The following is a 20,382-nucleotide window of genomic DNA, read 5'->3' as shown; positions in this document are numbered from 1 at the left end:
CAAAAATATTTTTTTAAGAAAACCAATACTTTCATCAAGCATTATTATGAACCCACTTCTTTAGGTACTTAAATAAAAATGGAGTAACGCTTGTGATTAAAAATATTGAAGAAAATCAGAACTTATTTGTACGTTGAACTAATTTACTTCTTGTCGATTCCGTATTACCAGGAACCATGGCGGTCATTGTGAAATTTTCTTTACGTTGCTGAAATTTGAGCTTGTCTTTTTTGCGTTCTTTTGCTTCTTTTTCACGTCTCGTTTCCCCTTCGAGTTGCTGCAACTTTAACCTTTTAAAGTCTGGTTCCATATGTTCGTACACATCCTCGGTGGTATCGTGCAGACCACGTGGAGGTTTCTTTACGAAAGGGATTTCTGCATTATAATCGACCCCTTTTCTCTTCTTCCGCTGCGGTTTCACTTCGATTCCTGCCGCCCGTAGTTCACGGACTTTCTGCAAATTAGCTAACCTTCTAGCTTGTTCCATTTGCATCTCTCTGGCTTTCCTTTTGGCCTTTTTACCCTGAGTGTTGGCGAGTCGGGCTCGAGCTTCGGCGAGCATTTCTAACTCGTCTTCGTCCATCACTTGAGGATCGGGAAGGGCTGATCTTGAGAGTTTTTTTCTTTCTTTTGCAAGATGTTATGTTATTGTAATATCAGGATGGGGAGCTGATCAGTGGTTCTATTACAATTCCCCCATTTCTTCAGCGTTGACCGTAATGAGGACATATGTTGCTGAGATTTCTTTTGCTAACTTTCCTCAAAGATGTTTGCAGTTGTATAGGATGGCTGGTTTCTGTTGGAACAAAATATCAGCATTAAGCGCCAATATAGACACGAGTCATATACTAAACACCGTTTTCTCACTTTAAGGTAGTTGATCATTACTCCTGAAGAACGAATGTAGACAGGAAGAAGTGTTTCCTTCCAAGGTAAATATTATCTCCGAATGTGAACATTCCTGGATTATCTCCCGATGATTTTCTTTGTAAATTTTCACGTATCCCAAGTCTTTGTTGTTACATAAGTTACGGAGAGCTTTCTTATCATAAGGAGTGATATTAGGGATTGGTGGTTTTGCTGAAGCAAGAATAATCGTATTCCTGAACCTGAGAGCATTTGCTGTAGTCTCCGGAAGAGGAAAAATACTTTTTTCTATGTTATTATAATGTCTTTGTTGTTACGTAAGTTGCGGAGAGCTTTCTTATCATAAGGAGTGATATTAGGTATTGGCGGTTTTGCTGAAGCAAGAATAATCGTACTCTTGAACCTGATAGCACATGCTGTAGCCTCCGGAAGAGAAAAAAGACTTTTTTCTATCCCACATATGAAATCCATTTTAGGGATAAAATTAGCGGAAATGGCAAAATTGAAACTTAGGATTTCTGATTCATGATTAGAAAGCTTGTAATCTGAAAAGTTAAAAATCACTTTGTTTTTAGGCAGACTGTGATGCAATTGGAATTTTTTCTTATATAGAAATTCGAATTTTTTAATTTGTCTAATTTTACTCGTTGTGAAATTTTTGTCGTAGCTATGATGTAATACTTGGTCTATATCATTTCAAGTTGTGTAGTTCAAACTGTTCGATATGTCATCAAATTGATCTCTACACTTCGCGTCAATAATGTTAAGCTCGTACCTGGTATGTTGTATCCTTTCTCTTAATAGCGCTAACGAAGTCTTGTGATATATTCATTTTGGTGTTGTGATATATTCTTTTTCCTAGGCTACAGCAAATGCTATCAGCTTCAAGAGTACGATTATTCTTGCTTCAGCAAAACCACCAATACCTAATATCACTCCTTATGATAAGAAAGCTCTTCGCAACTTACGTAACAACAAACACATTATAATAACAAAAGCTGATAAAGGAAATTCAACGGTCATTCTCAACTCGAAAGATTACTTTCATAAGATTAACATGTTACTAGCAGGCATTTCCATTTACCAATTCTTAGATAAAAATCCCGTCATGAGTAATCATCTGGAAACTAACGCTCTTATCCGCAATATGACCGGTTGGTCGGATGAACTTAAAAAACAACTTAAATCATTACATCCTATTACTCCACGCCTTTATGGGGCTCCCAAGATTCATGAAGAAAACGTTCCTCTTCGTCCAGTAGTTGATGGAAGATCCTCACCTACATACCTACTAGCAAAGCATCTGGCAAAATTAATGAAAGGAACAATTAGACACACACAGAGACCTACATTGAAAACTCTCAACAATTTGTAGAAAAAATCAAGAGTATTAAAATATCCGAAACGGACATTATGGCTAGTCTTGATGTAGAGCCCTTATTCACTAATGCACCGATCGTAGAGGTGGTTAACATTCTGGAAGATCTTTTCCCTCAAGACATCACACAGCTGTTTCATCATTGCCTGAAATCAAATTTCTTCAAATTTATCAACACTGTATACAAACAATTGGAAAGTCTAGCCATGGGTAGTCCTCTGTCACCACCATGTGCAGACCTTTTTATGGAAAAACTTGAAAAGGATATTCTTTCCACCATTATACCAAAACCGTCAATTTGGTGCAGATATGTCGATGATGTGTTCATCATCTGGAAAGACACCATGGAAAACCTTCTCGTGTTTCTGAACAAAATCAACTCGCTACACAATAAGATCAAATCCACTATAGAACTAGAGAAGAACAAAGAACTTTCTTTTCTTGACATCCTAGTGAGGAGAGAAGATAACAATTTCTAACTGTCCATTTACAGGAAACCCACAGATACTGGTAGATATCTACATTATTCGTCCAACCATCATAGATCACAAAAACACAGCATCATTCACATGCTCCGTAATAGAGCCTTAAGGTCTATTTCAAAAGAAACAGATGTGGAGAGAGAACTGTCACTAATAGCTAACACTCTATCTCTTAATGGATACCCTTCTAACATTTTAAACAAATGGCTATTTAAAGACAACCACCAACAACGTGTTATGGTGCCCCAATATGTGTTCACAGCTGTCATTCCATATATTAATTCAGTTTCCACAAAATTGGCGAGAATGTTAAAAGCTCATAACATCATAGTGGTTTTTAAACCAACTACCTCGATCAGAGAAATCGTAGGATCACCTAAAGATGAGGTACCTTTCTTCAAATGTCCTGGAGTATATGAAATTCCATGCACGTGTGGCCTTTCTTACATTGGTCAGACTTCCAGAAGTTTTGAAATAAGACAGAAGGAACATGTGGGGGATGTCAATCATAACAGAATCATCACATCTGGTTTAGCACATCATTTCTCAACATCAAATCACGTTATAGATTGGAAAAACAGTTCTATGTCTTACATCGAGAATGACTACAGATACAGAACATTAAAAGAAGCAGCTGTGGTATTACGCACAGGCAATAATTTAAATAGAAATCAGGGTATTGTTCTTAAAGACATATGAAAAATCTCATCAGCTCTCTCAGTTCGACAGAATTACAATATGCAAAAAACTACAAAACACGTGGTCATGTACCGGAATCTGACTGAAGCTTTCGAACACATGCACTCCTTCAAACAGGATGATCAAATGTAACGGCCTAACAGTTACTAAAGTGTATGTTTGAAATGTAACTCAATGCATTTGTTTTCACACCAGTTCAGCCTTGAAAATGCTAGACAGTGGCTAGTGAAACTTGTTTGCTCTTTGTATATTTTATTATTTATCTTCTGGTCTTTTAATAATAAAAGTTATTTATTTGATTTCTATTATTATTAACATTCAAGTTAAGTAGCAATGACTCCAAAACAGATTAGTGGGAGCCAGCACCAGTAACTTTCTATACCTTCACAAACATAATTTGCTAATACTTATCAAACAGCCAATCTCTGTCAAACCCCTTATTGATGAACAGCAAGCAATATTTAAATAAAATTGAAACAGATATTAAAAAAACAAAAACAAAAAAAATATATATTCATCATCATACGTATCAAGGATTTAGGCCTAGCATGGCCTGTTCTGGCCTTAGAAGTCATCGTTGAATCGTTTAAGAGGACGTCCTGGTTTTCTTTTTCTAATGGCTTGTACTTTAAAGCTTGTTTTGGTAATCTGTTTTCATTCGTTGAACGTGTTCTATCCATTTTTGTTTATATTTTTAATTTTTCTGTTACTGGTTCTTGGTTTAATTCTTTCATAATATCTTCGTTTCTTTTGTGATCAAATAGGGTATACTTTGCAGTTTTTCTCATAAACTTCATTTCTGCTGTTGTTAATCTTTGTTTGTGTTTTTGTTTTATTGTCCAGATTTCGCTTCCATACATTAAGACTGGTAGGGCTAATGTATTGTATACTTTTAGCCTGAATTGTTTTTGAACTAGGTTTGGTTTAAATATAGAGTTAATTACTCCTGTTAATTTTAAATATTTTGCAATTTTTACGTTTATATCTTTTTCATTTTCATATGTGATCATACATCCTAGGTAGTTAAATGAATTCACCTGTTCTAAGATTTGTTATCTATTACTATTTTAGTTCTTGCTGGATCTTGTCCTTTAAAGGCAATAGTTTTTGATTTTTCTGTTGATATTACCATACCATAATCTTTGGATATCTCATTTAGATTTAAAATATTCTGCAAGTTGTCTTCAGAATTTGTAATTATTATTTGGTCGTCCGCAAAGAGGAGAGGATTTAATTAACTAGGTGAAAGTTTCATTCCTTGGTGTAAATGTTTACTCCATTTTATTATTATTTCATGTAAGTAGATATTAAAAAGAGTTGCTGAGAGGGGATATCCCTGTCGGACCTTGGTTTATCTCTCTTGTATATGATAGCTCGTGATTTAATCTTATTTGTATTTGATTATATTCATATATACTTGTGATAGCTTTTAGGATATTATTTGGTATTTGTCTTTATTTTAATATGTTAAATAATATGTTTCTTTTAACTTTGTCAAATGCTTTTTCAAAGTCAATAAATGCAATATGTGTTTCCAAATTATATTCTCTTCTTTTCTCTACTATTAATTTTAGGCAAAAGGCTGGGTCTATACATGATCGTCCTTTTCTAAATCCATTCTGTACCTCTAGAATAAAGTTTTCGGAATATTTCATTAGTTTGTTATTTAAGATATTTTGTTACAGGAATTTAGTATACTGATACCTCTATAGTTTTTAGGGTCATCTCTATTACCTTTCTTAAAGATAGGAATCACAATTGCTTTTTTCCATTCTATTGGGCGATACCAGTTGAGTAAATTTTATTTAATAATAGTAAGAGTCTTTTTTTGAATCTTGTTCCTGCGTATTTATATGGTTCTGAACCTAACTTATCTTCTCCAGGTGATTTTTTGTTTCTTGTTTCTTTCAGGCTAATTTCTAATTCTTCTTCAGTTATTTCCTTTTCATTTTCATTAATTGTTTGCCAGTTGTCTTTTTTAAAATATTTGTCTGTCCACAGTTCTGTGTAGTAATTTAGAAATTCTTCTAATTTTAATTCAGTGTTTAATTTTATGTTTTCTTTGGTATCTGCATTTAGGTGTTTCAAAATCTTATATACATTGGGTCTTATTTTATATAAATCATGTTCTAAATTAGAAACAAATTTATTCCATGATTCTCTATGTCTTTTTATGACTTCTCTTTTAGCTATGGCTCTTATTCTTTTATATTCTATTTTATCTTCTAATCTTTTACTGCTTAACCATTTGTGATAGGCTTCTTTTATCTTTTTAATTATTTCTTTGATTGTATCATCCCAGATCTTCAGTTTTTTCTTTTATTGAATTTTTTGGTCTTTCCTAAGCTTTCATTTGCTGCTGAATTTAGTATCGTTTTTATATTAAGCCATTCTATTTCTATTTCTTCATTTTGTTTTATTTTATCTAGATATTGGTTAATTCTTTGTTCATATAGCCATTGTACATTTGTGTCATTCAATAGTCTAGTTTTATAAACAAATGTTTCAATTTTTCTTTCTGTTCTTGCTACTTGTAGCCATTTAGGTGGTAATCTTAATTTTATTTTAACAAGGAAGTGGTCACTGCTTATTTCATATCCTCTGTGAACTCTAACATCTAGTGAAAATTTTGGTGTCTTTTCATTTAATATGAAGTAATCTAATATTGATTTCCATCCTCTTGCTGCCGAAGTATATTTATGTATGTCTTTATGTTTATAGAAGGAATTCATTATTTTTAGGTTATTATAAACTACAAAGTCAATCAATTTTTTACCATTTCTGTTTAGAGTGTGTTCTCCATGTATTCCTATATTATTATTAATTTTCGTGTTTCCATTTCTTGCATTTAAGTCTCCTGCTAAAATTATGTAGTCATTTTTATTTATTTTATTATATATGTTTTGTAGCTGATTATAAAAATCAATATTATCCTGTTCTCTTCCTTCTTCTGGGGCATATAAGCCAATTATTGTTAAATAGCCTGTATCTATTTTTATTCTAGCTTCTATTATTCTTTCATTCCATAATTTATAATGTTTTAACTATTTTGAAATGGAGTTATATATCCAAATCATGACTCCTGCTTGTGCTCTTTGGTCTCAGTCGACTCCACTGTATATCACATTAAAATTTTCAGTTCTCATAGTTCCTTTTAATTTCTTTTTTGTTTCAGTGATTACTGCTATTTTAAAATTTCTTTCATTTAGTAATTGGTCTAATTCTATTTCTTTATATGCTATTCCTCTTACATTCCAGTTTGCTATGTGTATTATATTTTGTCGTTTCCATTTTGGTTTTCCCTTTTCCATTCCAGGGTCGTTTCCCATCGATTCAATCCGATTATCTTTTTCTGTCAGCTTACAAGTAGGATTATGTTCTCCATGTCAGGGGACTAGCCTGACGATGGAATAGTTCAGTGGTAGGGCTGCTACCTTAAGGCTTCTGAACTAGCCTTCTTCCGAATTTAAACCCATAGGAGGAATAGGGTATAATGAATGGGAAAGAGTAGATTATAGAAGAAATATAGTAAGGTTTATAGAGAGGGCATAGTTGTAAGGCCAGAAATGAAAAGAACTCTTGGCCCTCGAGTACTCTAATAGCTAAGGTTCATAAAGTAAGAAGAGTTGGCTGATAAGGCCTTATAGGAAAGATTAAAGTAAGTGGATCTTCCTCTAAGTAGAAGAAGGAGAGGATAGATCCAGCTAGGGGTCCATGGGAGTGCCGCTTCCCTTACATTCAAGATGATTGCCCCTTATGGCCCTGTTGGTCCACGAGTCCTTATTCAGTATATTCGGACCACCTCACCATATATATATATATATATATATATATATATATATATACACGCACGCACATGTACACACACACACACATGGTTGGCTCCCCTATCCACCACCCAGGGGACGCGCTCTCTAGGGTTTACAGGGTCCCCTGAGAGAAAAATATATATTAGCTATGAAAAATGTGCTGGTCTTCAAATGGTCCGATAGGATTGCAACAAAGCTCGATCAAAGTTCTTGACTATGTTTGCAATTTGGCAACAGTGAACCCATAATTTCAGATGATTATAATTTTCAATTGGCGTAATCATGATCATCATCATCAGCATCATGTGTGGTCTCCATCCATGAGGTTGACTAGTTGACTAGAATGTCTCTGCACCAACTTCGTTCCTGTGCCTCCCTTACAATTCTGTGCCTCCCTTACAATTCTTCATATGTGAAATATGTCCAGTTCTTAAAATTGCTGATGCAACTAATATTTGCATTCTTTGGTCCCTCATTCTTCCCTCTTTCATTCCTTCCAGGACCGCTTATTGTAGTTTGTCATGTCTTATCAAATATCTGAAATATTTGGCATATCTTCTTTTGACAGTTTTAAGAAGACTTCTGTTTTTTACTCTTGTCATTTGTAGAGCTTCTTCATTCGTTTTCTTCTGAATCCATGATGGCTTCATAATTTTTAAAATCCACATCTCAAAAGCTTTAATTTTGTTTTCGCTTCCTTTAATATTGTCCATGTCTCAGTCATGAACAACAGTATTGAAAATACACAGCAGTTTGTCAACCTTATCCTCATTTTGATGCTGAGATCTCTAGATATCAGGATATATTTAATTGTGTTGAATTTCTCTCTAGCTATTTTAATTATTTTTATTTCTGTTGTGCTTATTTCATCTTCTGTTCTTAAGGTGCCAAGATCTGTAAATTAGTCTACTTGGTGAATATATATGCAGTCAAGTTTGATATCAATGTCTTTTTCCTGGTTATTGCCACTGACTTGGTTTTCTTGCGATTAAAAAGCAAACCATATTCGTCTCTCATAATCCTTACAATGTTGATTAGATTTTCTAGATCTTTCTTTTTATTTTCTCCCAAAGGAACTGAATCGTCAGCATATCTTAAATTGTTTTGTTCCTTCTTCCTATTGTTACTCCTTTTATGTTTTCAATTTCCTTGTATATTTCATCAGTATATAAATCAAAGAGTATCGGGATAGTATCTATCCTTCTCGTACACCTCTTTGGATTGTAAATTTTTTCGATATCTCATTGTCAACTCTTATTGTTGCTGTTTATTCCCAATATAGATTTGTTAACAGCCTTATACCTGTGCCATCCGTTCCGATGTTATTGAGGCAACTAATCAGTTTGATATTGTTATTGTTGATTGAATAAAAACTTTGATCTGGTCTCCAAATAGGCTGACCATACGTACCGTTTTGAACGGGACGGTACCGTTTTTTTTTTTTTTTTGGCATTTCCCGGTTCTTCCGTAATTTTAATAAAAATGTCAATTTTGTCCCGTATTTAATAAAAACTATAAATATACTTTAATATTGATTAATCATAAATTATTATTCATAACTTATAATTGTATATCAGTATCATGGATACCAGTAATTTGTATAACCATGGTGTCGCATTGTTTCAATACTAAATATCGATATTTGCAATGATTTATTCACAGAAATTTAAAAAAACAAACAAACAAAAAACAAACAAAAAAAAACATGTTGGTAACATTTGCGCGTCTCAGACGCGGCGTCTGTTCTTCTGTAGCGTTAGTTTTTGTTTTGCCTGTATGCGCACCGGTGGCTTTGTCTTCAATGCAAGTGGTTTAAATTTCATATTTGTTAAAGTTTTAAACCTTATTTTTTAAAGCTTTAAGTCTATCCTTGCAATATCAAAGAGGCGAAATTGCATTTTTAATGAGGATCTCCAGAAAGAATTCAAATTTATTTAACTGGACAAGCTGTGTATAAGAGAAGGAACAAACGTGCAGATTTTTTCTTAAATGAGCGAAAAAAAAACTCCTAGACTTTCAAGACTTTTGTAATATTGTAGAGTTTATTCTTTGTCTTCCAGGAAGCACAGTAGCTGTTGAGAGAATATTTTCTGTTATGAACAGCATGTGGTCAAATCAGAAATCTAGATTAAATGTTGAGACAATAAGGAGTATATTAGTTGTAAGACAAAATTGTATAGTGGAGTGTGAGAAGTTTTGTAATAAGATGTTGAAAGACCGAAATTTGCTGCATAAGATCACTTTATCGGAGAAATATTCATGGTAAGATTGTGATGAAATACAGTCCCCCTCTACGCCTACCTAAATTTTGTATGGGTTCTGTCACTGAAGAATAATGATAAGCTCAATATGTTTATGTAATAAAACTTCTTTTATCGTCTCACTTTTTCATTAATGAAGAATATTACATAACGCCGTTCCCGTTTTTGCCATCTCAATGTCCCGTTTTTGTCTCAAGGAAATATGGTTAGCCTATCTGCAAAGCATATATAAATGTCTCTATTTCTTTCGAGATATTTTTTTTTATTATTGTTGTTGGAGTGAAATGACTATCTACCCTTGTTCCAATTTTTTCTTTGAATCCAAATTGATTTTCGTCTATTTCCCAGTTGAATTTTCTTTTGTTTCTTTGCAGAGTAATTTTTATCAATATTTTAGCAACATAACTTATGACTCTAATTATTCTACACTGGGCATTCTGTAGCACTGCGCAGATGGCGCTGATGCATGATATTTATGCATGATTTGTTTCTAGGGTTACGTTTCATTTGAGTTTCGTTGTTTTTAATGTAATAATGTAATCATAAAATGTAATAATAAAATATGTAATAATGTAATAATCGTGTAATATGCAATGAACATGTAATAATAATAAAAAACAAAATATATTATTATTATTATTATTATTATTATTACAGGCAACTCCAAGAAGTCCTTAGACTCATCGAGGGAGGACCTAAACATCATGTGAAGAATTATTCTGTATTTGCACAGTACATGTCATACTTTGCTAGAATTCATTCACAGTCATGGCACCCATAACAGACACTGGGAGCTTATTTCACTCGTTTACCACTCTCTAAGTAAAAAATCTATATCTAACCCCCTTGCAAATTACACTCCTGCTCACTATCCATGGATGGTCCCTAGTTCGTTCACCAGCAGACCTGTTCTGAAAAATTTCCTTTGAATTAATCTTTTAATAACTGTATGTCTCAATAATATCATCCCTTTCCCGCCTATCTACCAATTTCTGTAATCCACAGATCTTAAGCCTGTTCTTGTAAGGTTCATTCCATAGACCAGCTACCATTATGGTCACTTACTTCTGGATCCTCTCTACCTCCTCTCCATCAAGAAGAAACCTTGGCGCCAGATATGGACACAGTAGTTATGACGGGGTATTAACAAGGCTCGATAAAGAGGAACAATAACCTGCTTGTCACTGCTCGTTAAAGTATTCTTCAGTAACCATGTGATCTGATGAGCTGATTTAGCCACCATTGCTATGCGCCCCCTAAACTTCAACTCCTTATCCACCAACACTCCAAAGTCCCTGGCCTCATCAATCTCCTGGAGTACAGTTCCACCAATGCGGTATACTGCTGCTAATCTTTTCACCCCAAAATGCATAACCTTACACTTTGCCACATTAAATTGATATCCATTCTCCTTTGCCCAGTCCTCCAACTATCCAAATCATCTTGTAAAATTTTGACATCCTGCACACTCACTATTGCTTTACCCAACTTTGCATCATCAGCAAACAAATGAACACTTCCTCTCAGATCCTTTCCAATATCGTTAATGAACAATTTGAAAAGTAGTGATCCAAGAACAGAACCCTGCAGCACACCACTAGTCACAGGCCATCTTTTGGACTCTACTCCTGAATAAACCACTCTGATATCTCTCCATAAACCACCCTCCTATCCATCTCACCAACCCTATATCCATTCTCATACACTGCAGTTTACGGATTAGAATTCCATGTGGTATCCTGTCAAAGGCCTTAGCCAGGTCCAGCAGTACCACTCTAAACCCATTATCCTTATCCAGTTCTGCTGTCACCTTGTTATAAAACTTGAGCAAGTTACTGAAGAATGATCTACCCTTCACAAAGCCATGCTGTCCCCCATACAGTATCTCATTTTCATCAATCCATTCCTGTATTTTTCCCTTGACTACTTTCTCCAAGACCTTGACAACGACTCCTCATATGCTGATCGGTCGGTAATTTGCAACAGTAGGCTTGGATCCTCCTTTAAGCAGTGAAACTATTTTCCCCTCTTTCCACACCTTCGGGACTAAACCAGACCCGAGAATCAGATTAAACAACATGGTCAAGGGCACTGATAATTCTTTAGCCGCTTCATGTAAGACCCGTGACGGCATACCATCCAATCCTACAGATGTATTCACATTAAGGTTCTGTAATAGACTATTACAGAACCTTAGTAATACAGGTTCTGTAATAGACTGTTTTGATAAACAAAAGACATAGAAACATTATAAAAGATGTGACAACATATCCAGGAGCAGACTGTGATACAGATCACATATTGTTGTCAACTAAGATAAGGATTAATCTAAAAAAGGTAACTACAGGGAAATGGAACAAATCATGGAACATGGAGCTGCTGAAGATACCAAGTACGGCGAATGAATTCTCAAAGAAAGTAGAGGAAGAAATGAACGAGAGAAATGTACAAGAAAATAATGATGCAAGTGAAAAATGGAAGATTCTGAAGGAAAGCATAATTACTGCTACAGAATTACATTTAGCTAAAAAAGAGGAGGAAAGAGAGAAAAGAAAGAAACCATGGATGACGGAAAATATTTTGAGGAAAATAACACAAAGAAGAACGTTAGTTAATAGTAAAACAGATTAGAAAAAAAAGCAGTAAAAAAGTAGATGAAATAAGTAAAGATACAACAGCAAAGGCAGAAAGAAAGGACATAAAAGGTGTTTATAAAAACATGAATATGACAAGAAGGAGAAAGATGCTAAGGACTGGAGCAATCAAGAATGAAAGAGGTGAAATTTGATAGAAAAAGGGAAGATATTACAGAGATGGGAAGAATATGTAAGTAAACTTTACGAAGACAGGGAAAGAGGAGAAAATCAAAGGGAAGAACATAGTGGGCAGAGACTGTGCACCATGAGGGAGGAATTGAATCTTGCAATTCAAAAGATGAAAGCAGGAAAATCCCCTGGAATAGATGGTATACAGATAGAACTTATAAAGAATATAGGTGAAAAAGGTATGGAAGTGTTATGGCAAATTATTAACAGAATTCATGAAGGACAAGAATTACCAGAGGAGTTTAGAAGATCAATTTTTATCCCCATTCCAAAAAAGACGAGAGTTTTAGACTGTAACAATTTTAGAACGATAAGTCTTATAACTCACACAGCAAAAATTCTGGCAAATAATTTTAGAGAGAATTAGGAATAAAATAGAAAAAGAAATGACTGAGGAACAGTTTGGATTCAGAACCAACAGAGGAACTAGAGAGGCTATAACTTGTCTAAGAATTATTGGGGAGAAAACACTAAACCATGGTGGAAAGTTGTTTTTGGGATTTCTAGATTTTGAAAAGGCATTTGATACAGCGAAAAATGAAAGGCTTTTTGACATTCTAGAAAATATTGATATTGACTCTTATGACTTGGAAATTTTAAAGATATTATATTGGTCACAAATAGCGTCAGTATGTGTAAATGGAGAGGAAACAGGAGAATTCCCGGTGGAGAGAGGAGTCAGACAAGGATGCAAGTTATCACCATTATTGTTTAACTTTTATAGTGAACAAATGTTTAGAGAGGCACTTGAGGATGTAGAAGAAGGAATAAAAATAAACGGAAGAATCATTAATAACTTAAGATATGCGGATGATGTAGTAGTGATGGCAGAAAGTGAAAATGGGTTACAACAAATTATTCAAAGAATTGAAAACTCTTGTAAAGAGTATGGACTAATAATTAACACAAAAAAGACCAAGATAATGATAACGGGTAGAAAAATAGGAGATAATGTAAAAATATGATGTGGAGGAAAGATTTTTAGAAGTGGAAAGATTTCAATATTTAGGTGGATCTCAGAGAAAGGAACCTCAGAGTTGGACATTAGAAATAGAATAGGTAAAGCTAAATTGGCATTTACGGAAATTAAGAGAATTTTAATAAACAAGAACAATAAAATAGGCGTTAGAATTGGAATAGTTAAAGCAACAGTTTGGAGTATTGCAAGTTATGGAAGTGAGTCATGGACACTAAGAAAGAGAGATATTGAAAGAATTAATGCATTGGAAATGTGGTGTTATAGAAAGATGGAAAAGATTAGCTATACAGAAAGAACATCAAATCAAGAAGTTTTAAGACGAGTTGGGATGGAAAGAACACTGTTAAAGAATATTATGCCAAGAAAGACTAGATTTGCAGGACATCTTCTGAGAGGTTCTTCAGGACACCTGACAAGAACTATATTACAAGAGAAAGTTGAGGGGAAGAGAAGACGCGGAAGACCAACTAGAGAGTGGTTAAATGACATCGTGGAATGGACTGGTTTAAGAATGATGGAAGCGACAGACAGAGAGAAATGGAGAAGAGCTGCTCATCTGCTGCAACCCTCTTGGTAGAGGATGCTACCGGAGGACGACGACGAATAGACTATTCATCCCCACTTCATTCATCACAGTTCCCATATAAACTAATGGCTGCTTCATTCTTTCAATGTCACCACCTGGATGATATACTCTTGCAATGTGCTCACTCAGTGTTTCCACTATATCGACTGATTCAATGACCTCCTTACCATTGGCATTCCTTAAAATCATTCTGCCAAGTACAATTTTTTTTTGCTTGCAGCATATTTAAAGAACTGTTTGGGATTCTCTTTAGCTTGCATAACTTTTTTCCTTTCATAATCCGCTTTTGCTTTTCTTACCACACTCGTTACCCTTCTGGCCTGCGCTTTATACCGTTCGTGTATCTGCAGGTCACACTTCTCTTTAAATTCCCTCCACAGTTGTTTCTTTTTTTTTCAGCTCAAGCTTAATAGTGTTATTCATCCTTTTAACCCCTGCTTGCTTTACTCTTCGGACCCTAGGTATACAATCAGCCATAACCTCCTGTAAATGCTCCTTGACCACCTCTAATGCTCTATCAGTATCCAGCCCTTGCAGTATTATATGCCGTGGCACTGAACCAAGCAATCTCCTAAGCTTGTCATACTTGCCAGCACGGTAATTACACATATACCCTATCTTAATCGAAAATTCCACACTTTTAACCACCTCCCAGGTCAAGACCTTATGATCACTCTCACCAATAGGTGGCAACATGGTCATATTCATATTCATTACAGTCAAATTGTGAGATGCTATTACCAGGTCAAGCACTCTCAAACCCCTAGTATTTTCTATTACATGCTGTCTCAGATAGTTTCCCTTAATAATAGAATAAAATCCATTTCCTTCCTCACATGTGTCCTCTCCTCCTTCCACTCAATGTTACCACAGTTGAAATCCCCCTTAATAATTACCCTCCTTCCACTCATTTCATCAATTTGTTTATGCATACTGTCTCTACCATTTATTCTATCACCTGGTCTATAGCAGCACTCAACTGTATATTTTGTTCTGCTAGTCACAATCTCACACCAAATAGCCTCAAATGAGCTCTTTTCACTATCCTGCAATACAACTTCAATTCTCCTTGGCTGCAGTTCATCAGCTATCATCAATAACACTCCTCCCCTCATTTTATTCTCTCTGTCCCTCCTAAATACACTATAACATACACATTCTATTCTCTTCCGTCAACCATGTTTCACTAATGCCAATAACCTGTGGTCAGGAAGAGCCAACCAAGGCCAAAAATTCTTCTTTCATGTTCCTAATACTCCTGGCATTAGTATACATGAATGAAAATACTGATATGAAATAGTATACATGAATGAGAATACTATCTCCTGTTCTATTTTTTCCTTGAATCGAAATTGATGTTCACCTATTACCCATTTGAATTTTCTTTTGTTTTTTCAGATAATTTTTATTTCAAATCATTTTCTCAATATTTTAGCCACATGCTCATGATGCTAATCGTTCTATATTCTGAATGATAAATGCACGTAAACACAAGAAAGATATTTAATTAACCAGATATTTCGGTCAGGAAATAGCAGACCATCCTCAGTGGTATTACAAGACCACTGAGGATGGTCTGCTATTTCTAGACCGAAATATCTGGTTAATTAAATATCTTTCTTGTGTTTATGTGCATTTATCATTCAGTCTTATGTCACAAGTATCCTTAAAACAGCAGGTTCTATATTTTCACATTCTCTAACATTGTTGAGATGGCGCTGTATGCGAGATTTATACGATATATTTTTGCAAGATTGCTGTTAGGGTTACGTTACGTTTACGCTTTATGGTTGTTTTTTTTAGGGTTAACCGTAATCTGTGTCAATTGATATTTACCAAGTTAGCCTTAAGTCGTATTTAAGTTCTGTTATGGCTGGAGAAGTTGTGGTCGATGCATTGCCGTACATTGACCAAGGATATGATGAACCTGGGGTTCGGGAAGCAGTGCTTTCTATGATCGAAGAAGAAACTAGAAGATACAGGCCAACGAAGAATTATTTGGAACTTCTGCCTGCACTTAATCTGCATACTTTTGAGACAGAAATAATGAAGTCTGAATTTGAAAGGTTGCAGGCTAGACAACCGATGGAAATGTTAAGTATGAAGCGATACGAATTACCTCAGCCTTCTGCTGGGAAAATGACTGATATTGCAGCTTGGACAGATTGCGTTGACAATTCGCTCGCCCAGCTTGAGCACCAAGCAACTCGTATTTCAAATTTAGAATTAATGCTAACTTATGGTTGTGAGGCATGGAAAATGTATAATTCAGTATTGATGAAGATGTTACATCAAACTCAGAAACAACTTCAAGATTTGAGGAAGGAGATTCAAGAAGTTAATTGGCAAAGGAAAACAGCTCAAAGGGCATCGGGAGACAAATTGAGAGATTTGGAGGCAAATTGGGTAAGTCTTGTGAGTAAGAACTATGAGATTGAAAGAGCTTGTGCAGAACTGGAAAAAGAAGTGTCCGCTCTGGAACAAGAAAAAGAAAAACAGAAAGTGGCAAAATAAATTTTATGAAAATTCCATACGTACTATGTTTACGGATTAATTTAATGTGAACTGTAATGCTGATTGTACATATGTATATTTGTTGTTGTAACTCTGTAACCTAACATTGGTATACAAATACCGTAATGATAAAAGGCTGAAATTATTTGCCTAGTATTTATGGTATATATTCTCATTCGAACATGATATGGCAAACTATTTAAGTGGATTAAGTTTATTCATATTTATATGCATGCTCTATCCGTCATTACTAATGTATTTGCAACCACTGATGGGTAGCATTCACACAAATATGAAATACTAAACACATACAAAAAAACTGACTTATAGTGACTTCTAGGGTGCATTTTCATAGAATTATTGAAAAGTAGTTTATGGTATTTAGTCAGATAACATGCAGAAAACGTTTTCTAAAAATGAATAATTGATAATTATGGTCATAACCATTTTGAAAGAAAAAGAAAACAGCAGTTAAGATTCTACAATTTTTCAAAAATTGTCTTAATGATTCAAAGTCTTAAAGAAATGTTAGGGATTGTGCTAATCTCTTAAAGAAATCTGATTCTTTAGCAAAATAATTGCTGTAACAAATTTATCTGGAAAATCAGAAATATTGAGTATGAGCATAAGCAGGAGGAGATGGGACTTGTTTTCCTGTGAACTTATAAAACAGAACACATTTCAGATATCTAGGAGCAATTTTTATTGAAGGCATCTATGTTATATGATATATATATATATATATATATATATATATATATTTTGAAGATATCTAAATAATTATATATTATATATATTGAAGCCATGCCACCTGTATATATATTTTGAAGATATCTAAATAATTATATATATATATATATATATTTTGAAGATATCTAAATAATTATATATATATATATTTTTTTTGAAGATATCTAAATAATTATATATATATATATTTTTTTTTTTTGAAGATATCTAAATAATTATATATATATATATATTTTTTTTTTGAAGATATCTAAATAATTATATATATATATATTTTTTTTTTTTTGAAGATATCTAAATAATTATATATATATATATATATATATATATATTTTGAAGATATCTAAATAATTATATATATATATATATATATATATTTTGAAGATATCTAAATAATTATATATATATATATATATATATATTTTGAAGATATCTAAATAATTATATATATATATATATATATATATATATATATATATATATTTTGAAGATATCTAAATAATTATATATATATATATATATATATATATATATATGTATATATTTTGAAGATATCTAAATAATTATATATATATATATATATATATATATATATATATATATTTTGAAGATATCTAAATAATTATATATATATTTTGAAGATATCTAAATAATTATATATATATATATATATATTTTGAAGATATCTAAATAATTATATATATATATATATATATTTTGAAGATATCTAAATAATTATATATATATATATATATATATATATATATATTGAAGATATCTAAATAATTATATATATATATATATATATATATTTTGAAGATATCTAAATAATTATATATATATATATTTTGAAGATATCTAAATAATTATATATATATATATATTTTGAAGATATCTAAATAATTATATATATATATATATTTTGAAGATATCTAAATAATTAAATATATATATATATTTTGAAGATATCTAAATAATTAAATATATATATATATATTTTGAAGATATCTAAATAATTAAATATATATATATATTTTGAAGATATCTAAATAATTAAATATATATATATATTTTGAAGATATCTAAATAATTAAATATATATATATATTTTGAAGATATCTAAATAATTAAATATATATATATATTTTGAAGATATCTAAATAATTATATATATATATATATATTTTGAAGATATCTAAATAATTAATATATATATATATTTTGAAGATATCTAAATAATTATATATATTGAAGATATCTAAATAATTATATATTATATATATTGAAGATATCTAAATAATTATATATTATATATATTGAAGATATCTAGCTTGGCCTGTTCCGGCCTTAGAAGTCATCGTTTAAGAGGATATCCTGTTTTCTTTTTCCTAATGGCGTGTACTTTAAGGCTTGTTTTGATAATCTTTCTGTTTTCATTCATTGAACGTGTTCCATCCATTTATGTTTATATTTTTTAATTTTTTCTATTACTGGTTCTTGGTTTAATTCTTTCATAATTTCTTTGTTTCTTTTGTGAACAAATAGGATATACTTTGCAGTTTTTCTCAAACTTCATTTCTGCTGTTGTTAATCTTTGTTTGTCTTTTTGTTTTATTGTCCAGATTTCGCTTCCATACATTAAGACTGGTAGGGCTAATGTATTGTATACTTTTAGCCTGAATTGTTTTTGAACTAGGTTTGGTTTAAATATAGAGTTAATTACACCTGTTATTTTTAATATTTTGCAATTTTTACGTTTATCTTTTTCATTTTCATATGTGATCATACATCCTAGGTAGTTAAATGAATTCATCTGTTCTAAGATCTTGTTATCCATTACTATTTTAGTTCTTGCTGGATCTTGTCCTTTAAAGGCCATAGATTTTGATTTATCTGTTGATATTATCATCATCATCATCAAATTCCTGCCATGTACCCTCAAGGGGTGTACAGGATATGACAGTACTACATGAAAAAATTACATGATTACCAACTTCCTATCTACAATTTTCCTCCAAATAAGTCTGTTACTTGTCAAGACTCCAACATTATCAGATCTTATATTTCTATCATCTAAGGCAATTTGTACCGTATCAATCCACCTATATCTTGGTCTTCCTCTGGGTTGTTTTCCTGCCAACCTGGCAGAGAACACTTGTTTTGCTAATCTTTCCTCTCCCATTCTATTTAAGTGACCATGCCACCTGAGATTAGCTCTGCTAACGCATTCCTGGATGCGTTAGCAGAGCTAATGATATTATCTTAGCATAAACTTTGGATATCTCATTTAGATCTAAAATAGCTTTCTGTAAGTTATCTTCAGAATTTGTAATTATTATTTGGTCGTCGGCAAAGAGGAGAGTGTTTAAGTTTACTGTAGGAGAGAGCTTAATTCCTTGATGTATATTTTTATTCCATTTTATTTTTATTTCATTTAAGTAGATATTAATAAGAGTTGCTGAGAGGGGACACCCCTGTCGGACCCCTTGGTTTATCTCTCTCGTATATGATAGCTCGTGATTTAATCTTATTTGTATTTGATTATTTTCATAAATGCTTTTGATAGCTTTTAAGATATTATTTGGCATTTGTCTTTCTTTTAATATGTCAAATAATGTTTCTTTTAACTTTGTCAAATGCTTTTTCAAAGTCAATAAATGCAATAAGTTTTTCTAAATTGTATTCTCTTCTTTTCTCTATTATTAATTTTAGGCAAAAGGCTGTGTCTATACATGATCATCCTTTTCTAAATCCATTCTGTACTTCTAAAATAAAGTTTTCTGAATATTTCATTAGTTTGCTATTTAAGATTCTGCTATATATTTTGTAACAGGAATTTAGTATACTGATACCTCTATAGTTTTTAGGGTCATCTCTATTACCTTTTTTAAAGATAGGAATCACAATTGCTTTTTTCCATTCTATTGGGGGGGGGGATACCAGTTGAGTAAATTTTATATAAAAATAATAAGAATCTTTCTTTGAATCTTGTTCCTGCATATTTATATAGTTCTGAACCTAGCTTATCTTCTCACAGTGATTTTCCGTTTCTTGTTTCTTTCAGGCTGATTTCTAATTCTTCTTTAGTTATTTCCTTTTCATTTTCATTAATTGTTTGCCAGTTGTCTTTTTTTAAAATATTTGTCTGTCCACAGTTCTGTGTAGTAATTTAGAAATTCTTCTAATTTTAATTCAGTGTTTAATTTTATGTTTTCTTTGGTATCTGCATTTA

General features: G+C 32.5%; 1 protein-coding gene and 1 pseudogene across 1 annotated transcript; one reads left to right on the top strand and one right to left on the bottom strand.

Moving 5' to 3' along the window:
* Positions 1-115: 115 nt before the first annotated feature.
* On the bottom strand, positions 116-583 carry LOC150107963 (cell division cycle 5-like protein pseudogene; annotated as a pseudogene).
* A 15,041-nt stretch (positions 584-15,624) lies between these two features.
* BCAS2 (BCAS2 pre-mRNA processing factor) lies at positions 15,625-16,545 on the top strand. Its single transcript, XM_090415486.1, has one exon. The coding sequence runs from the start codon at positions 15,756-15,758 to the stop codon at positions 16,398-16,400; it is 645 nt and encodes a 214-aa protein (XP_090271612.1). The 5' UTR covers positions 15,625-15,755; the 3' UTR covers positions 16,401-16,545.
* Positions 16,546-20,382: the final 3,837 nt, after the last annotated feature.

This window comes from Typopeltis vanoorti, chromosome 3 (assembly GCF_054136105.1).
Source record: "Typopeltis vanoorti isolate ZY-2024b chromosome 3, IOZ_Tvanoo_1.0, whole genome shotgun sequence".
Taxonomy (NCBI): Eukaryota; Metazoa; Arthropoda; class Arachnida; order Uropygi; family Thelyphonidae; genus Typopeltis; species Typopeltis vanoorti.
The sequence above is the reverse complement of the archived record's forward strand: the minus strand, read 5'-3'. Positions and strand labels throughout refer to the sequence as shown.